The sequence below is a fragment of the Xiphophorus maculatus genome, chromosome 11, assembly GCF_002775205.1.
Source record: "Xiphophorus maculatus strain JP 163 A chromosome 11, X_maculatus-5.0-male, whole genome shotgun sequence".
In the NCBI taxonomy this organism is placed as follows: Eukaryota; Metazoa; Chordata; class Actinopteri; order Cyprinodontiformes; family Poeciliidae; genus Xiphophorus; species Xiphophorus maculatus.
Window position 1 is genome coordinate 24,000,486 of NC_036453.1, and position 18,954 is coordinate 24,019,439.

The 18,954-nt window shown below is 38.2% G+C and overlaps 1 protein-coding gene across 3 annotated transcripts in view; it reads left to right on the forward strand.

The window, feature by feature from the left end:
• LOC102225530 (gamma-aminobutyric acid receptor subunit alpha-3-like) overlaps nucleotides 1–6,314 on the forward strand; it is a 119,988-nt gene extending 113,674 nt beyond the window's left edge. For 2 of the 3 annotated variants that reach the window (XM_023342212.1, XM_023342213.1), the window contains exons 10-11: nucleotides 602–640; nucleotides 783–6,314. In XM_023342212.1, the coding sequence (XP_023197980.1) occupies nucleotides 602–640; nucleotides 783–1,103 (360 nt within the window). In that variant the 3' untranslated portion in view covers nucleotides 1,104–6,314. The remainder of the gene's footprint in view (nucleotides 1–601; nucleotides 641–782) is intronic. The other variant, XM_023342214.1, reaches the window with a different exon arrangement.
• Nucleotides 6,315–18,954: the final 12,640 nt, after the last annotated feature.

Below are 18,954 nucleotides of genomic sequence, written 5' to 3' on the forward strand. Positions count from 1 at the left end.
CTTCCCGTGCAACTCCAAAGTGAAAAGGCGCCGCAATCGCACGGCTCCAGAAGCAGGAAGACGGCGGACCCTCCAGCTTGCTCTATCCCACACAGCCTTTGTCATGTTTGCTTTATCACTAGCTGTTTGCCTGAAGAGGCCTGGCTGCCTTCATTGATACAGTTTGTCAGACATGTTTTCAGGCGCTGTTTTTTTTTTTTTGTTTTTTTGGTTTTTTTTGCTTTGTTTCTAATCCTGCTCTGTGCTGTTACTGCTACTGCTAGCAGTACCAGACGCCAGTCCAGCCTGGTTCTCCTTCCCACGCGCCCCCTAAAAAAAATAACAAATAAAAACATGAGGACTGTTCCAATTTTCTGCACTCTTTATCTCACAAGCTCAATATTCTCGTCATGATATTTTTACTCATGACATTTTCCTCTTGCAATCCAGATTTGTGTAATATACTATTGATTTGACATTATAAAAACTGTTAAAATGTAATAAAATAATTTTTTTTTAAAAAGAAAGTCACCTCCAGCTAGATAGTGATGAATAGATTCTGTAAGTTGGGTAATTCTAATATAATTGGTAAACTTTTTTTCTTTTCTACTTTTCTTTTCAGGAACCGTTTCAGGCTAACATGGCCAGGATTAAAGATATGGTTAGGCTTTTGTTTTGTTCTTGTGTGTGTCTCGTGTTTCGTGGTGTTGCTTCTATTTCCTCTTTATGAGTTCAAATGGAAGTATTGTTTAGTCCACTGCCCTGCTGCGACTCACGACCTTAACTGCCTTCTTCCTTTTCAGAGAAGAGAGTCGGCCACGCTGACTAAAAAGGCCAACAACACCTTCAACATTGTCGGCACCACCTACGGCATCAACGTAGCCAAAGACCAAGGCTTAACGACCATTTCCAAAAGCGCCCCGGGACCGTCGATCAAACACTCCTTTCTGCACAAAATGGACGACCCCTACACAGAGGCCAAGAAGTCCTACAACCGCGTCAGCAAAGTGGACAAGATATCGCGCATCATCTTCCCAGTGCTGTTCTTCATTTTCAACTTAGGCTACTGGGCCACGTATGTCAACAGAAAGCCCGCGATCATGAAGGCAAACAACCTAAACTGAATTTCACCTAATGTTGGCTTTCGGAAGACAGCTGGCTAGATAGATAGATAGATAGGTAGGTGCAGGAAAAGCCAAGTCCATCGCATCTTAACGTGCGTGTGTTTGTGTGTGCGCGCATGTCTCGTGTGTCTGTTTATTTTATTTTTTTTCTTAAACGTTTGATATTTTTGCACGGCTGTTGTTGTTGGGAGGCAAATCCAGTTTCCATTAGACTCACGTGCAGCGGTGGACCTCGGAGGAAGCACATTCTCTCATCAGTCTGTGTTTTGTGCGCCGTTTCTTTTTCTCCACCCCACACTTAGCTCTGGCCCTGTTCCCTGTTGTGGTTTAATCCCTTGCTGTATCTTGATTGCTTGCCGTTTTGTACAGTAGTCGAATTGTGCGTCCCCCTGTTTTGACATGTTTTGGGTTTGTTTGCTTTTTGTTGTTGTTTCATTGCTTATAATAAGTCAGCACACGCATGCGTTTTCTGTTCTCATCGCGACTCATTACCAGTGATAAGGCGCTGACACGCCGTACGCACACAGACACACACCGATACCGCCGAAAACACAAGGAAAGCCATCCGCTGGCCGTTTTATTGTGATTCTGTTGGTTGGGGCGGCCTGTATAGTTTTATAGGAACATCATTAATAATTGTCAGATTCTGGCCTTCAGCTCCTGCTGAAGTTCAGCACACACAATGCAGCCTCAAAGGGCTGCATGTACATTTTCTAGTCCACTGGCTCTTATTGTTTTAACTGGCTGATTATGTTCAACGACAGATAATATACGTGCCTTGGTGAAAACACTCATCACAAAGAAGGAAAAACGTCAGACATGCCCACATTTGCATTTCCAAATGTGCGTTTGCTTTGCAAAAATATTTACACGCCTTAAATCTTTTCAAATTTTGTCCTGCTACAACCACCAACTTCAGTGTGTTTCATTGAGATTTTATGTGGCAAATCAGCACAAAGACCTGCAGGAATGTCAAGTTTTAAAAAAAAATTATTTAGTTTTAATTTGTTTAGGTACAAGTCATAAAAATATAGCAGGCATTTCTTTTCAGCTCCTCTGATTCATTCTTTACAGCTTCAGTTTTGTCATTGTTTTGTTTTGTTTTTTTAAAAATAGCTCAAACTCTTTCAGATTGGCTGGAGAACGTCTATAGAAATAATTCATATTGCAAAAGATTCTCAGTTAGATTGAGATCTGGACTTTGACTGGACCATTCAAGCACATCAACATAGTTCTGGTCTAAATCCAGTGTCATATCAGGTTTTCACATCGTTTCCTTCAGTGGTTCTTGGTGCAGAGCCACCAATGGCAAGGAGTGAACAGGTTTTGCAAGGGGTTTTGTTTGTTTGACAGAGTGCAGCTGAAAAATTTACGAAATGTTGCAATTTTGGACCTTAATCAAACCGATTCCACCAGATTATCAGGAGGGAAAACACCCTTAACTAGGTGACGTCTAAAGACTATCGGCTGCATTTTCAGAATAAAAGAGGCTGAAAACAATTATTCACCACATTTTTTCCAGATTTCTATTCGGAAAAGGCTTTGAAAGACATCTTCTTTTCACTTTATAATTGTGCAACATTTTTGAGTTGCTCCATCAAAAAAAATCTTTAAAAGCACATCAAAGTTTGTCTTTGTAACATGACACAATAAGAAAAAACAAGTTTTTAGGGGTATTAATGCTTTTGCAAAGTACTGTATCTTTTGTCAAGAAACATTTAATGGTCTCTGTAAGTTCTATCTACTCCAGTGTATGGCTATCCCCTCCCTAAACCAGCCCATACACACACACGCACGCACGCACACACACACACAGATACCCAGACTAAAACTGCCTCTTAGTGCGAAGGGTTAAAAGACCTATTCCTGTGAGATGATCTTGCAAAGAGATTCAAGGCTCCAGTGTTGTGGAGAACAACTATCATTTAAATTGTGTTGGGGGTTTTTATGGAGCACCCTAACCAAGAAACTACCACCATTACCTCAGAAGGAAGACAAATTTGGAATTACACATCTAAAGAGGTTTAAGTTTTACTTTTGATTTATGAAAACAATTACTCTTTTCTTTGTTCCCTCTTGGCTTTGTATTCGATGCTGTTCCAAAATGTTTATCATGTCTCTTGTCATCATGAAGCTAAGAATTCACGCTTTTCTGTTTTGCTTTCTCCTGTGACGTGTTTTGGTGCTGATCCTATTGTCCACATATATTGACTTTATTTTTGCTGTAGACAGCAATGGCAATGTGTCACACAGTAATTTTAATTAATCCAAATAGACACTTAGATTACAGCAATCTACATACTGGAAATTACTGTAAAGCCTAATATTTCCAGTTGAAAACAAATCTTAATTTATTTAGAAAATGTGATAAATGTTGAACAAAGTCACATCAGATTTGGCTACAGAGCATCGAGTGTCTCTGCTTTGTTAAGTGACTTCAGTGTGTGCGGGTGTGTGTGTGTGTGAGAGAGAGAGATAATACGTTTTTGGCTTTTGCACCTATGTATTTACGCAATCTGAATCTAAAACACTTTGATTTATTTATATTATTTTTGCCAGATGCATTCTGTCTAATTCAATAAGTAAAGATTATTTAAGAGACTTACTGGAGATCCAAACTTGCACTGGCTTCCGACAAAGTGTATGGAGGAAAGAGTATTGCTCCAGTAAAATGTTGTCGGTCAATCATGTGCAAATCTAACAGCCATTGATTTGGCATAAACATTTGTACGTTTGCTCCTGCAGTTTTCAGCGTTATTATTCACTACACACTGAAGCAGGGTGTAGAGTTGAGACTTCATCCCAGTCACTTTGTTACCTACTAATAACCAGTAGCATAAACACTTAGAACAAGCTCTAGTACAGGCCTCTGAACGGGTTTTCCCTTATTTAGTTTACAACTAAACACATGGATCCACTGAACTGACTCGACATCCGTCTCCATTTACTCTTAACAAGGTCGCTGTAGGGTATTAAGATTGTCTATAATTCTTGTCTGTGTTTCATTTAAGTAATAAAGATTTTAACAAGATCTTAAAGTCTTAATTTAAGGTAAACAAAACTTGCAGAATCCCTTTTTAAAACATGTTAAACACACTTGAGTGTTTAACATGTTCAACTAAATGTATCATTTAGTTCAACTAAATGAAACATAGCATCAACCGTAAGCTGATTGTTTGCAGTTATTATACTTTTTTTTTTTTTTTTTGCACAAGTCAAGATGAACCCTTTTATTTTTAAATATTTTACTTTAATTTAATTCAGCATATGTCAACACATCTTAAATAATTACGTCTGACTACTCCAGGTTCCTGGATTGGAGTTACTGTAGGTTGGTGGCTCTAAACAAAATAGCTGCATTTGTCAAATGGTATGCATAAAATATATATAATAGTCATTCTCTGACTAATGTCATCAATAGTCTCTAACCATAGAAGCATTATTTAACCAAAAATAATACATTTACCATCAAAAACATTCAGCAATGGACAAACTTTGCCAAAATGTTAAACTGTCTTTCCCTTTATCACATTATGATAAAGTGTGATAAGTGATATGATAAAGTGATAAGTGTGTGATAAACTGTGACATCTTATTTTGGAATTTTAACAAGTTTTCTGCCTTCACTTGGCTCCTAATTGAAAAAAAGAAAATGTGATGCAACTTTTAAATTTGATTAAACTTAATCAAATTAAGTTTATCCAAGTAAATATATAATTTTAATTAAGCTGTCATGTTAAACAAACATAAATAAATTAATCTTGACTAATTTAATTTGATTATTTGTAACAAATTCATTAAGAATTATTTAAGCTGGAGCTCCATTCTCTTTTTTTTGGTGCATTTCTCTTTCCATGATCTCTGTCTGGCTTTTCTTTTCCCAACTGAAGCAGCCCCACAGCATGATGCTGCCACCACCATGTCTCTTTGAAGCTAGTCTCTGTGCAGTATCGAGGATGAAGCACGTTTGCAAGGCGCTCTAACTGTAGGATTACTTTTCATTTTGTTTTTGAAAGTGATATCAAAGAAACCAAGTCTTTAGAAACCTCATCTACGTTGTTTAAAATAACAGCTTTTTATTTATTTTATTTTTTTCTAATAAAATCCTGCATGTATTTTTTTCACCTTCACCACTGTCACATGTTTGGGTATCAAAAAAAAGGGAAAACGCATTCAGAACTGCACAATTGAGCGACTGTTTCCACAGATAACCCATGATAAAATCACCCTGCGGAGATTCATTTCTGAATTAATCAGCAAACGGAAAATGTAAATGAGCGAGCAAAAAAAATTTAAAAAAAGGTCATTTTTATTATTTGCAGTTAATGATTTTTCTTTTTAATGCAGGCACATTTTGGCTTAGTCAGAGAAACGTGAGAAATATTCATTTTGTTTATTTTTTAATTTTTTTTCCCACACACCTCAGAAGATTTGATAAACAGAAATCTGCCATTCAGGTTGGGGTTTAATTGTATTATGTGGTGTTATCCAAACAGGGCCAGAGTTAAAATCAGTAAAACCATGTCATTCTATACAGTGAGATACAGTATATTAAGAGTATAATACTATATGAATATATTTATGCTAATTAGTACAGCATTAAATATCCTGTTTGATACAGCATAACCTCTACAGCATTGATGCAAAGGTGTGGATGCATAGAAAGCCGTAGAAAACTAGATCAGCTAAAGAGATTAATAATGGCAAAAACTTGTTCAGAAAGTGTAATTAACTTGTGAATTTGTAGATATTGTGAAATCAATTCCAATAGATTTTTTTTTTGTGAATATCGATATGTCATGTCATTTATTTTTTACATCATATAGATACTGCTGTCTTACAGTGAGATCTGTAACACTAAGTGTTATGGTAGTAAAGAACAGTAGAGATAATATTCATCGAGCTAATTACAAGATCAGTACCTTGTGTGCACTTTCCAAACCTAACTGTGAATTAGCAGCTGTCTGCAAGCAGAGTTGTACACACTGTGTTTTCCTTCCAGCGATTTCACTGCATGTCCCTCCGCATTGAGAGACCAAGGACTTCCTCCACAAAGACTGCTCTGGGAACTTTGTGGACTTTGTGATTTTTCTCTGGAAGTTGCTCTCTGTATGCCCAGTGACTGGACTCTCTGTACGTTACACTTGTTTGTGTGCTTACTGTATGAGATGTAGCAAATGGAAATAGGGATTAAAAGGACGTTGTATTTTGTCTTGGCGTTCAAATAAGGGCCCTTCCTGGTCGCAATTGAGCCTCACACACACACACACACACATGCACACACACGTTTGCGTGGCTGTCTTTGTGGGAACTTTCCATTGACTTCCATTCATTTCTACAGCCTAAACCTTATCCAAACCCTAACCATTACATACCTAACCCTAACCAAAACTCAATTCACACCTTAGTCCTAAATCTGACTCCTGACCCAAAATCAGCGTTTTCCCTTGTGGGGACCAGGCTTCGGCCCCCACAAGGAGCAGTGGGTCCCAACAGCGTAATATGTGTCAGGAAAATGGTCCCCACAAGGTATTACAAACAAACACATTTTAGTGGCATTTTCACCTGACCTTGTCGTTGTTGGTTCTTGTCCAAAAGCCCCGTTCTTTACGTTCCATTGTACTTTGAAGGTTTTTTTAATAATGATGGATTTTTAGCACACTAGACAGACTAACAAAGAGCACTACATGATGAACTTCTGCTCATGTGACTTTCACAATTGAAGGCTGGACTGCTCCTTAAAAGCCCCAGGCTCATTAATGCCTCCAAGTAAACATACCAGGCTGGAGTCACAGTAATAAATGCAAAGCAAAACATAATAAGCAAATGCGGTATTATGTAGAAAGACAAGCGACTCCAGCCAAGTTGGAATTGCAGCCCATTAAGTCTTCTGAAACGGCACAGGGGAATAAAGTTATCTGAAAGTAAAAACAAAGTTGTTGTTTTTTTCTTTTCTGTTTTACTTCAACAATCCAGCTGATAGGCAGCAACAGCAAATCTGTGGCTCTCACTTTGTGACATAAGTAATTAGTAGCTAAACCTGACAACGGTTATGCCCTCTGGTTGTGTGGCAAAGAATGACCAGAAAGTCGGTCTGACGAGTTGAGAGAAACTTCGGCGTTTGAAACTTGCAGCACTGGTATGAATTATGCAATGCTCAGCACTTCAATTATGATAGAAAACAAAAGGAGAAAGTGGCATTAACTTAATAATTTAAAATGAGGTATTTCGCTCAAGCTGAGCTAACTTGACGTTTTCACTGGAAAAGTGATGCGATGGCCTAGTTTGTGTGTCGCAATCACAAAGCCCTTTGGATGAAAAACTATTAACTATTATGCAAATGAGCTTCATGCGAAACTGTCACATTAACATCTTCAAAGCCTAAACACTAAAAATACACTTGGCACAAAAATGACAGAATTTAATTTACTCTCTTTTCGTCTTCTTTTTTTTTTTTTTTTTTTTTTTTTACTTGCAATAGGAAATTGTTTTAATTTAGTTCCTAGCTCACACAAGCTTGTTCATCAAATGAACAAAATAAAACATATCTGAGTAATGAGTAGTACACCGAGTCTAAAATGTCAAGGAATCGATGTCTCTAGTTCACATTACGGTGGCCTACAATCAACAGATTTAAATCCAGGACGGCCAGATGAGACCAGGATCAGTCAAACCAAGACGATTGCTTTCTAAAACCTCTGCTATCTTTACTTTCACACCAAAGCAGTGGCAGGGCTTCTTGTTAGCAGCAGCTACTGGAGACTTAATCAATGACTGTATGAAAAAAGAAAAGAAAACATGGACGCAGTATCCGCTCTGATAAATGAAGTCAGTGTGGTGGAACACCAGCTCAGCAGAAGAATGGCCATCTTCCAATTACAAAATTACTTATTTGATCCAAAGTGTCCTTGGGTTTGACGTTGGACCCAGTGTGGCCTTTAATAAATAAACAAAAAAATTATTTGGTGGAATAACTAAATAACCAGATTCTCCTGGTTATTCCACCAAATATTGATTTCTAAACTCTTCTTGAGTTGAAACATCAGTATTGTTGTTTCTAAATGAATATTAACTTGTTTTCTTTGCATTATTTGAGGTCCGGAAACGCTGCATCTTTTTTGTTATTTTTACCATTTCTCGTTTTCTGCAAACAGATTTCCTTGGAATCTCGTAGACATGTTGTCAGTGGTTCATTGAGTAGAAGAATAATGTTAATTTCACTCAAACATATATGTATAAAAAGTAAAATCAGAGAAAATGATCATTTTAAGTGGTCTCTTCCTTTTTTCCAGAGATCTATATTTATCCCATCTGAGAAAATTACACTACTTCAGATTTTATTTTAAAACCTCAGATGAGTAATTTTAAGTAGGAAACTCAATTGTAGTGCTTTGTTTGTTCTGTACATCACACTGACTATTATAAACCACAAATCTTAAATTTGTTATTAATTAGTCTCTTTCTAATCTACCATGCATATTTTTAAATATGAGTATGTGGGCATTTTCTGCTTTATTTGCCAATTTTGGGTGAGAACATCTGATGTATTCATAAAATCACTTTGAAAAGTAGAAACTTTTAAACAAGTCACTTTCTGAGCCATACATGCAGACAGGATGTGCACACCTGGAATCCACAAAAACAGTGCTTGGTTTTTTGACATCTGGTGTTTGATGAGGGAATAACATTATAACATGATATAAATCTTAAAAAAGTTGATTTTACATAATACCTCCTCCCCCCTTCAAACTAATTTTCATAGAGGAATTGGTTAAAAATAGAAAACAAAAGTCTCTCGTTGTTCAAACCTGGTAGAGGCAGGTGGTTCTGCAAAGTGTTGACTTTATTTGTAAAACATTGTGAAAACCTAAATCCTTATGCTTGGGCTTAAATAGAGGCTTAATGCTGAAATATGCCACTACCCATAAACCACAACAACAAATAAACTTTTCTGTGGGAAGACCAGCTTACTCACATGAAAACCTTTTAATGAGACAGAAGTTGTCAAGACGGTCGGCGGATGCTGAGATGCTTCAGACAGCCATGTGGGTGTGAGAAGAAGACACTGCAGGTATTGCATCAACTTGGACTGACATTTAATGAGTCTCTGTTTCACCACCTCTCTGCTTTGAAAAGCCTGACCCCTGTTTACAGCGATGTCTCTGACATATTTGTATTTCAGAGCAGCGTTATTATTTTTAATAGTCAAAAGCCAGTTGCACCGCCTTGCTAAATTGAAGCCCTGGGGCTTTGTTTCTTTTCAGTATCATCTGTATTTTATGCTGCCGGAGAGCACAAGGGCAGCTCAGCTTCGGCAATTCAGGCAATCTATTTTTCCACTAATTGCTTTGATGTCATCCATCCATTTTCTAACACCCTTGTCCATAGTGGGGTTGGGAGGGTTGCTGGTGCCCATCTCCAGCTAACGTTCCGGGCGAGAGGCGGGGTTCACTCTGGACAGGTCGCCAGTCTGTCGCAGGGCAACACAGAGACAGACAGGACAAACAACCATGCACACACACACTTGGGGAGAATTTAGAGAGACCAATTTACCTAACAGTCATGTTTTTGGACTGTGGGAGGAAGCCGGAGTACCCGGAGAGAACCCACGCGTGCACAGGGAGAACATGCAAACTCCATGCAGAAAGACCCCGGCCGGGAATCGAACCCAGGACCTTCTTGCTGCAAGGCAACAGAGCTACCAACTGCACCACTGTGCAGCCTGCTTCGATGTCATATCTTCTGGATTTAGTCTCATCTAAATAACCCACCATGACTTCACAGAAAATCTTTATCCACTTGTCATTTGGAGAAATAAAAGTAAAAGCGATGCCACCACAGCAGAATGATTTACGTAAATGGTGAAAGTCTGTCAGTTTTCTTTTTTTAATGAGAACATGATTGATTCTAAAACTACCAGTTGGGAAAATTGTCTCAACATTCTCACTAACATAACATAAGAGGTTGTGATTACCTTGATTTGTTTTCCTCTGTTTTGCTGATAGATTGCCAAATTTGCCTTGGTTACAAAACTCGTCAGCTCGTCAGTTTTCAGAGAAGAGGATGGTTCCTGGACTCCATGTGCGTATTGTTTCTCAGCGATTATCAGGCACTGTAACCCTGCGGTCATAAATTTTGCCTGAAGCGTTTTGGCAGGTAAGAGTTGCTGGTGACTCAGGGTGGAGAAGGAAAACCCCTAAACCTTGTCACATTTCAAATCTAGTTTCTGCTACTGTGCTCTAAGTTTAGTGCTGATAAAAATGTTGTGCAAACCTATCACAAAAAGTAACAAAATATGTGTTTGGTGGATTTTTTTTGTTTGTTTGTTTTTCTTTCATGTAGCAATGCATCTTGCCAATATGTCTGATACCATTTAGCATAGTTGGGTATATGGGTTGCATCACATGAGGATTTCTCTGGTCTGCCTATTACATGAACCTCATCGGAGCTGGGCTAATAGAGAAGCTAGGACAATTTTTTATTTCTTGTTTTGTTTTAGTATGTTTTGTTAGTTTTGTAGCCTTTGCTTTTAAGCAGGTTTTAATTATTTTTGCAATGCTACAGTAACAACATTTTAACTCCTTTACAAAAATCTGTCTTTTGTTGCCATTTTACTTTGTTATAAAATGACCCTCAATATCAGTTCGTGGTACCACACTCATGTCAGACCTGTAGCAAAGAAAATGTTCAAACATGTCTTCCACAAAACCAGTTTGAAGAAATATGTCGAATGACCAGCAGTATCATCTACAGATTTAAGGCTAACTCCAACGTAACAGAGGATGTCAGAGACTGACAAAAAAGTGGGCACCCAAAGCAGACCCTACCTCTATCCCAAACCCTACCTAGTCTTCACCCCAAGAAGACTATTCTTTCACCCCTTCAGCATTTAAGAACCAATGACTGTCTTTTACACATAAGGTTTGTTACACTTAGGGTTTGTAGAATGATACTGTCAATGACTAAGGACATCTAGAACAGTCAAGACTCAACCTATCTTGTAGAATGGCAGCCATGATGGCCCTTCACTCTCAGGCCCATTGGCAGTAGTGTTGGAAACATGTGCACTGTGAACTAACCTCGTTTGTTCAGCAATGAGTCCAGAATCTGACTAGTTGGATTGCAACAGCAAAGTGTGGGGAATGCTTAATTGATTGCTGCTCTGACAAGATAAGATTGTGGTAGATTTTGGTAGAACCACCTCACTCACTGGAAGAAAAAAAAAGCTTTCTCATCACTGCAGGCAATTTTAGCACAAAGACATCAAAACGAGATTTTATAGTAAGTGAATATCTCCAAAGTCTTGGACTGAGCCTGAGTCACAGAATGAGTTTAACCATACAGGACCTCTAAAAACCTGGAGTGGAGAGGGTGGGAAACCTGTCAGTCCTGACCTCAGAGTCACTGAGTACGGGGTTTTTATAGCATCAGCGTGGATGGGACGTTAGCTTCACAGCAATGATTTGGGACGAATGCTGGCTGAAAAATGCGATGCCATACCTTAGATGTGTGTGACCAAACTGGTGACTTGTTTCTTCAAATAGGAGAAGGCTATGACACTGCAACCCACAGACTTGGATGTACCATTTTAAGAGAAATAATAACAGTACAAGTACTTCTTGTGGTGCAGAAGCGCTGTTACAACAAAGACCTAATTGATCAAACAAATTTCCTTAAAATTTTGTGCAAAGTTTATTTAGAGGTGAAGTCGCAAGAGGGATCTAGTCAGTGACACATTTATCACACTGTAATATATAATTAAAGATGTGATTTAATTCCAGCACAAATCCCAGAAAACCTTTTTAGGTCAAAATCTTGCACTGCAACATTAAGATTTAACACTTTGTACAGCAACATACCTGTTACACATTCTGTCATGAGACATGCATGAAACATGTCATAGAAGAAATGCTTTAGGTATGCTAAAGCATACCTAAAGCATACATCTCTAAGAAGCTTTTTCACCACTTTAACCCGCTCTGTAATTGTTTAATAAGAATTCCCTCATTTACACTTGGGGACTTGTCTGTTCATGTTGAAGTATTACACTAAGAGCAATACGAGACGCCTCGTATATTCAGTCAGATTAAATGAGCTGCGATGGTGTGTGGCATGCCTGTGCCATGTCTCATTTCACACTTTCCTTAAATGGAGTATATTTTTTTTAAAATGGGTTATGTAAGCATTAACTGTTGTGATTGCTTTTTATATGAATAGCCCCTGTCTTTGATCAGTGAAAGTGATGGGCAGTCAGGAAACAAGTCTTTCCTGATTTGCCTCCTAATCCCCACGGATCTCTCAAGCAGGCGGACTGACTGGTGTAGGCATTTTGATGAGGGTGTTCGTCTCCCTATGAGTTCTGTCTGCACTCTGCTGCTGCTCGAGCGAGCAAAGTCCCAACGGCTTCAGAACATGGATGACTTACAAATGGGCTCGGAAATAAATATGTTATGACCTGGAGAAAACTTGACTTGGAGGAAAGCTGACTTGCATCTTCGCTGGCTGTTAATGTAGTCAGAGCTACACAGACGCTTCTGTTTGTACGGGGGGTTTATAGCATTTTATTAAAGGATGCATAATTTTAGTGTTTTTAAAAAAAAAAAGAAATAACCTAGAAAGGTGATAATTATCTCATTCAATTCAAGTCAATTCAAGGTGAAACTCCAACCCAGTTTTAAGTCTATTGCAGCCTCTAACACCTTTTTTTAAACCTGATATTCATTTATTCAGGTCCAAGCGATCTAATAGGTTTCTTCCCCTACTTAGACAAACACAACCATACGACTACACAGAGGTGGGTAAAATACTAACTGATCAGAGCATGTGACTTAATAATAATGTCATCCAACAGACAAAATGTGTGCAAATTCTGGTTTTTGAAAGATTAAAATGAATACAAATAAATGCTAAATAACAAATTGAGGTGGAAGAAACTTTTCTCTATATAAATTCTTTTCATAGATGGACCTTATGAAACACATTTACATACAGAAGAAAATATATATGTTAGAACAGGGTAAAGTACTTCCAATAACAATATATAGTTCTTACTCTTAGTAAGAACTATATACACTCTATAGTTCTTTACCTCCAAGTTATAGAACGGGTTCAGCAGATAGAAAATAAAATCAGAACAAGGAAACTTGTAAACAAACAAGAAGTCTCACTTTAGAATAAAGTTAAAGATTTGTTTACATGACAAAGGTTTGCTTACAGTCTTCTTCTATTTTTTCCCAAACCTTACTTGTATACATTCATCTGAGTAAATGTAGCTAATTATTCCCCATCTCTGCCACTGTATGACATGCAAACCGCAAACTAGATTATTGCTTAAGCTTGAAGTATATGACTAATACTCCACCTGAGTGTCTCTGTAGCTCCACCAGAGTTAATTAATGTTCTCCATGCCCACTTCTGTCAGTTTTGGTACACAGCTCCGCCTTGACATATTTGCAACTGTACCATACTCTTTCCATTTTCAGATGATCCTTCAACACCTGCAAACTTTAACAGATAATTTTGGGTGTCTCTGGATAAAATTGAAAGATTTGTTTTAGTATGGCTCTCTTTTTTTGTATCAGTACAGCAGATTTGAAAAAGCTGCTTAGCTTTTCCATGTGTGCAGGTGCTTCAGTGCCCTACAGTGATTTTCAGCTCAGGTTATACCTTTGATTTGCCAGTTAAAATTGACTGTTGACATGTTTCTATAGCTGGTAGCTACCAGCTATAGATAGCTGGTAACTACAGAAACAGGACAGTTGTGGTAGATTATCTGCGCTCAGAGCCCAGCAGTCAGCAAAGGGAGAAACCAACCAAGAGCGCCACTTGTCCTTGGGAACACAACCCAGTACGAGCAAGTGAAGCAAAGAGGCAAAGGAGATGGTTTCTAATTTTGCCTAGAGAGAATCTAATACAACATGGGGCAGGTAATGAATAATAGACTGCTCTTGCATTATACTACATTGTGTGTTGTTATTTGTCTGGCTCATTAGAATGGCTGGAGGATTGGATGGCAATGAGATGAATTACATTAAGAAAATGACTCAGAAATACAGCATTCCTCTGTTCCCACTTGAAGAGGGGATGTGGGCTGGGGACACATGTTGTCCCTTTCTGGGTCACCGTCTGGACTGTGGTGCTGTCAGCTCTGTCTGACGTTCTTCCAGCAAGGATTATAATGTGGTCCAGTGGGCCATGCTCAAATTTCAGGACGTGATGGTGCCAGCCTTTTCTGTTCAGGAGTTTATTTTCTGTGGACCTGAAGTCGGCCCACGTTACGTCTCCCGAGACGATACCCCGACACACTTACCAGGACAGCTCCTCCTATCTGAGGCTCCATATACCTCCCCCAGGAGACGCATGGGTGAGCAAGCTTATTCTCCTTGTGGGGTGTTCCCCATGCATGACTGATGTTTAGATTAATATCCTCGACTGACTTCTGCTCAGCGGTGAAGAGACAAGTAGGCCTATCGGAGCCCGGCCGCCCCCGCAGGAGCTGATCGATTTTCGCACTGTTCTGACAAAACATAAACCCGAAACGCAGCAAATACTTTATTTGTCGCCCATGTAGAAGCTGCAGCCTCAGGTCCACACATGTGGCTAGAAAACAGCCCTTTTTTTCTCTCACTCTCTCTCTCTAGCTGAACAGAGCATCCTGCAAAGACACACAAAACTGCATTCAAAGCACAACACGCATTTGAGCATTAAAGCTTATGTAGCAAATTGATAAGCCACAAACATTAAGCAAGAACTAAAAGATTAATTATTGCAAAACTATAACAGGCATGATAAAAAAAATTTGCGTTGAAGCAAACTGATGTCCACTAATAGTATTGAAAGGGAGATCATAAAAGGAACTTTTATTTCCTGCATTTTAGAACATTGGAATTTACAGTGCAGCACAGCTTTTTTGAACCCAGAGGAATCTAAAATACAAATGTCATAGGAAAATGGTAATATCGCCCCCTGGTGGCGAATCAAAATCCCTCGTGTTGGCCTCTAGTATACAATCCAAAGAACAACTTTTGACCTCAGTCCAGCTACTTGTTTAGAGCCGCAAACGTCACGTGACCTTTTGAACAAAGACGACTTATAATTTTAATGAGCATCTACTGCAGGAAATAAGTTTTATGCTCTCAAAAACAACTATTTTACTTACATCTACATCTTTATTTACATCTATACATCTATTTACATCTATAAAGAAGCCATAAAACCTGTGTAAAAGAGGATGACTACATTTTCTTCTACGACATGTTGCTTTTGGTGGAAAACATGTTAAAGGCACACAGTTTTTAATGTAATGACAAAAAAAGTTGATCTAAAAACATGTTGCTGGTACAATCTGTTGTGGAACTTAAATGCAATTATTCCATGAAAAAATGGCTAAAATCTGCATTTATAGATTTTAGCCATTTTTGCAAATATTATCTGGTTCTTTATTATTTTTAACAATGTTATTAAGAGCCATTGTGAAAAGTCCAAAAAGCCACTTGTGGCTCCCTGAGTGACCCCTGGGATAGTTCATTTAATGGAGGTATGTAAAATATTAAATAGCAAAACATTTAATAACAACAAATAATAATAGTACAACTTTAAGTCGTATTTTGGCTTATGAATATGACAAAATTCCTTATGGGTATTACGTATAGACTGCAATTTCCTTTCTGAGTTCTGTTTTCTGTAAAAAAAAAAAAAAAAAGAGGAACAAAACCTTTAGAAATGAATTACAAATGCTCTCAAATCTCTCAAAAAAAAACTACCTGTGTGTGTAGCTGAAGCCGTGCTGCTGTTTCTGCTCCCAATCCACCTGTTCTTCCTCAACTCTCTCTGTTTCAAGCTAATTGGCCTCTTTCAACCAGACCAAAAGGGTCGTGATTTGCCTAAGTTGCTCCTGTCGGTTCTTTTCTTGCTTGAGGACCAGCTCACTTTTTATCCCTCAGGATTACATGCTACAAGGCCAAGCTGATCTTCAGTCCTCTCTCTTTGCTCGCCTTCAGATCCTGAAACAGCAGCCTGGACTTTAACGATAGCCACAGTAATTTCCCTCATGGGATGGGGAAGTACTTACAACCTTTTAAATGCCGAGTGTTACCCTGCGTTTACTTCTTTGCAGTCACACCTCTCAGTTTTTACGTTCTGTCTTTGTTTTCAACCCCAAACTTTAATGTACTTTATTGGTGTTTTCTGCAATATACTTACCCTTACAAAGTAGGGTAAAATGGTGAAGTGGAAGCAAAAGAACAGATGGTTCACTGAGCTTTACATTTTTTTAAGTGAGGCAGGCATTTGCATTCGCCCCCTTTGTAGTGACAACTTCTAAAACAATCTAAACCTAAAGACCTATAGCTGTAATAGGATCGCAAATGGATACCAAAAGCATGAGCATGACTTTCAGGTTTTTATTTTTTTTAGAATAATAATAAAAAAAAGACAATTCCTCATCAACCGTGTATACTGTCATACGGGTATTGGGCTGCTATTCAATCACAACTCATGCATGCTTTTCTTTTAGCTCTCCTTAACGAGGCCTTTCTGAGCACGAATTTGCTGAATTATGTAAGAGCGTAATTATCTCTTGCTGTTAGGTTCTTTAACGTTGTGAGGCAAGCTGTTAGAAAACACAGAGATGTTATATATGTGTCACAGTATGAATCAAACCCTAATGCTATGGTATTCCATCACAGTCCAGGCTGTAGCATTTTCTTTTCAAACATCGACACAGACATCCATACCTTGAATGTTGGACCTAATTTCAAACACTGTGCAGCATGTACCGCACACACCCTGCATTGATGTGACAATATTAGTTTGTGGTCGTTTGGAAAGAAGTAGCCTGCCAAAGTCAGAACGTTTTCTCATTTCCCATATCTTCTTTTTCCCATGAGCCTTTGGTAGGCAAGTCCCTGTACCGTTGTATGATATGTTCTATCTCCCCTCGCGTGCTTGAAAATGTTTGTGGTCTAATGCATTCCTAACAAATGACTGTTCTGCATTACTCACCACTAGGAAATAAGCTCACTGCCGAGCATGGTCCAAGGACACCAGCTTACAAAGCCCTCTCTGGACTGTCCTTTTGTGCTTTCTACTTCACGTCCACCAGTCCTGTCCTTATTTCCTCTTCCAACTAATTAACTTCTTTTTAAAAAGTGATGAGACTTTTATCCATATTAGTTTAATCTTACAGATTTTACGATGTGCCTTTTGACCATTAGTGTAAGTACTTTTTTATTATTATTATTTTTTGCCTGATAAAATAAACAGGTGAATGAGTCGTGAGTCTTCTGGTAGCCATGGTGATAGCAGCCTTCAGCCAAAAGTGCTGAAGATATCCAACTGGTTCAGCATCTTTAATATGGAGAACTCTTTTTTTTTGGACACACATCCTTCTGTGAAATGCTTGTAGATGTGGATCCTACTGCTTTTCATTCTTGTTTGGGGGGAACAAAATAATTGAAGATGGTGTTCCTTCTATTAACTGTTAAGAGAATGGCTGCACACACGTTTACAGCAGCCTTTCTTGCTCCAGGGAAAGAATGTATTTTTTGGGGCTTCATTCAGTACAATGTGGGGTTTATATTATTTTCCATTAAGATAAAGATAACTTCTGATGGTATAGGATAATAAGTGACTTTTTATGAAGGAACCGGTTGCCATAGGTTTAGCAACAGCTCAGAGCTTAGCTGCATGAAGCAACTACACCGTGGCTGTTTCCCACGAATGTTTGTCCTCGGATAACAGGATGTGTTACGGACAACCGTAAGTACACATGCACCATGTACAACAAGTAAAACAATACTTTGTTTTTGACGGTCTCCATAGTGATGTCTGCCACTAGTGAGCCGGCCACTGGCATCCTTCTTTCCAGTAATCAAAGCAGCGGATCTGCAGCCAAATTTATAACCTGGTGCTGTGGTGTTTATTTGAGCTATCACCAAATTCAGTAACAAAAGGATTGGTGTCAGAATAAACGCTTTTTACCACAGAGAATAAACAACAACTCCTGTGCAGATTGTCAACCAACTTATCTCACAGACGTTTATGGCTAATTTTCTTTAATACTTGGACTATAAGGAACCTTATGTCTGATGTTGCTTGCCTTCAAAGTTTTGTTTAATATCCTATAATATAATGGAAGAAACTACTTAAATCAGTATCTTTCATATAGGATTAATGCAATTAAATTTTTTCATACCAGATGTAAAATAAATTAATTTTCTTCTTACTTATCATTGGTATTTAATCAAAAAAGCTGCTTGTTCCAGTGATGTTGTCTAAGTTTGTCCAATATTCACCACTTTCAAATCAAGTAAATATTTATGAATACCAAATGTCCCTCTAGGCTACGCTCTCTAAACAAACAGAAAGAAAACCTATTTTGTGGCATAACTGAAACGATTCTGCAAAGCAAAGTACCCTAAAATTACTCACGACATAAAAAGGCTCGCTGCCACAGGCATAACAGATGTTTGATGGCAATTTTTACCATCAAGCAAGGCAACAGTTTGTTTTACATCAGGTGATTTCCTCACCTAAAAGAAATTGTCAACTCACAGCTACATTTTATTTGTGTTATATTGTCAGGTGTCAACCTTTATTTTATTATCTAAAAACATTAAGGTGTGCCAAAAAAAACAGAAGAAATATTCAGAAGGCAAAAATATTGTTTCACAACTCACAACTTATGTTACTGTCAGGAGAGAAAAAAACAGCTTTCTCCCCAAAAGCTTAACACATTTGATTTAAAAAAAAGAATTTTATCTGTACTGTATATTTGGTAGTGGGTGTGACTTTTTAGCTGTGAAATATAACTGTTATGCAACTGCAAAATCAAACGTGGCTTATATAAAGC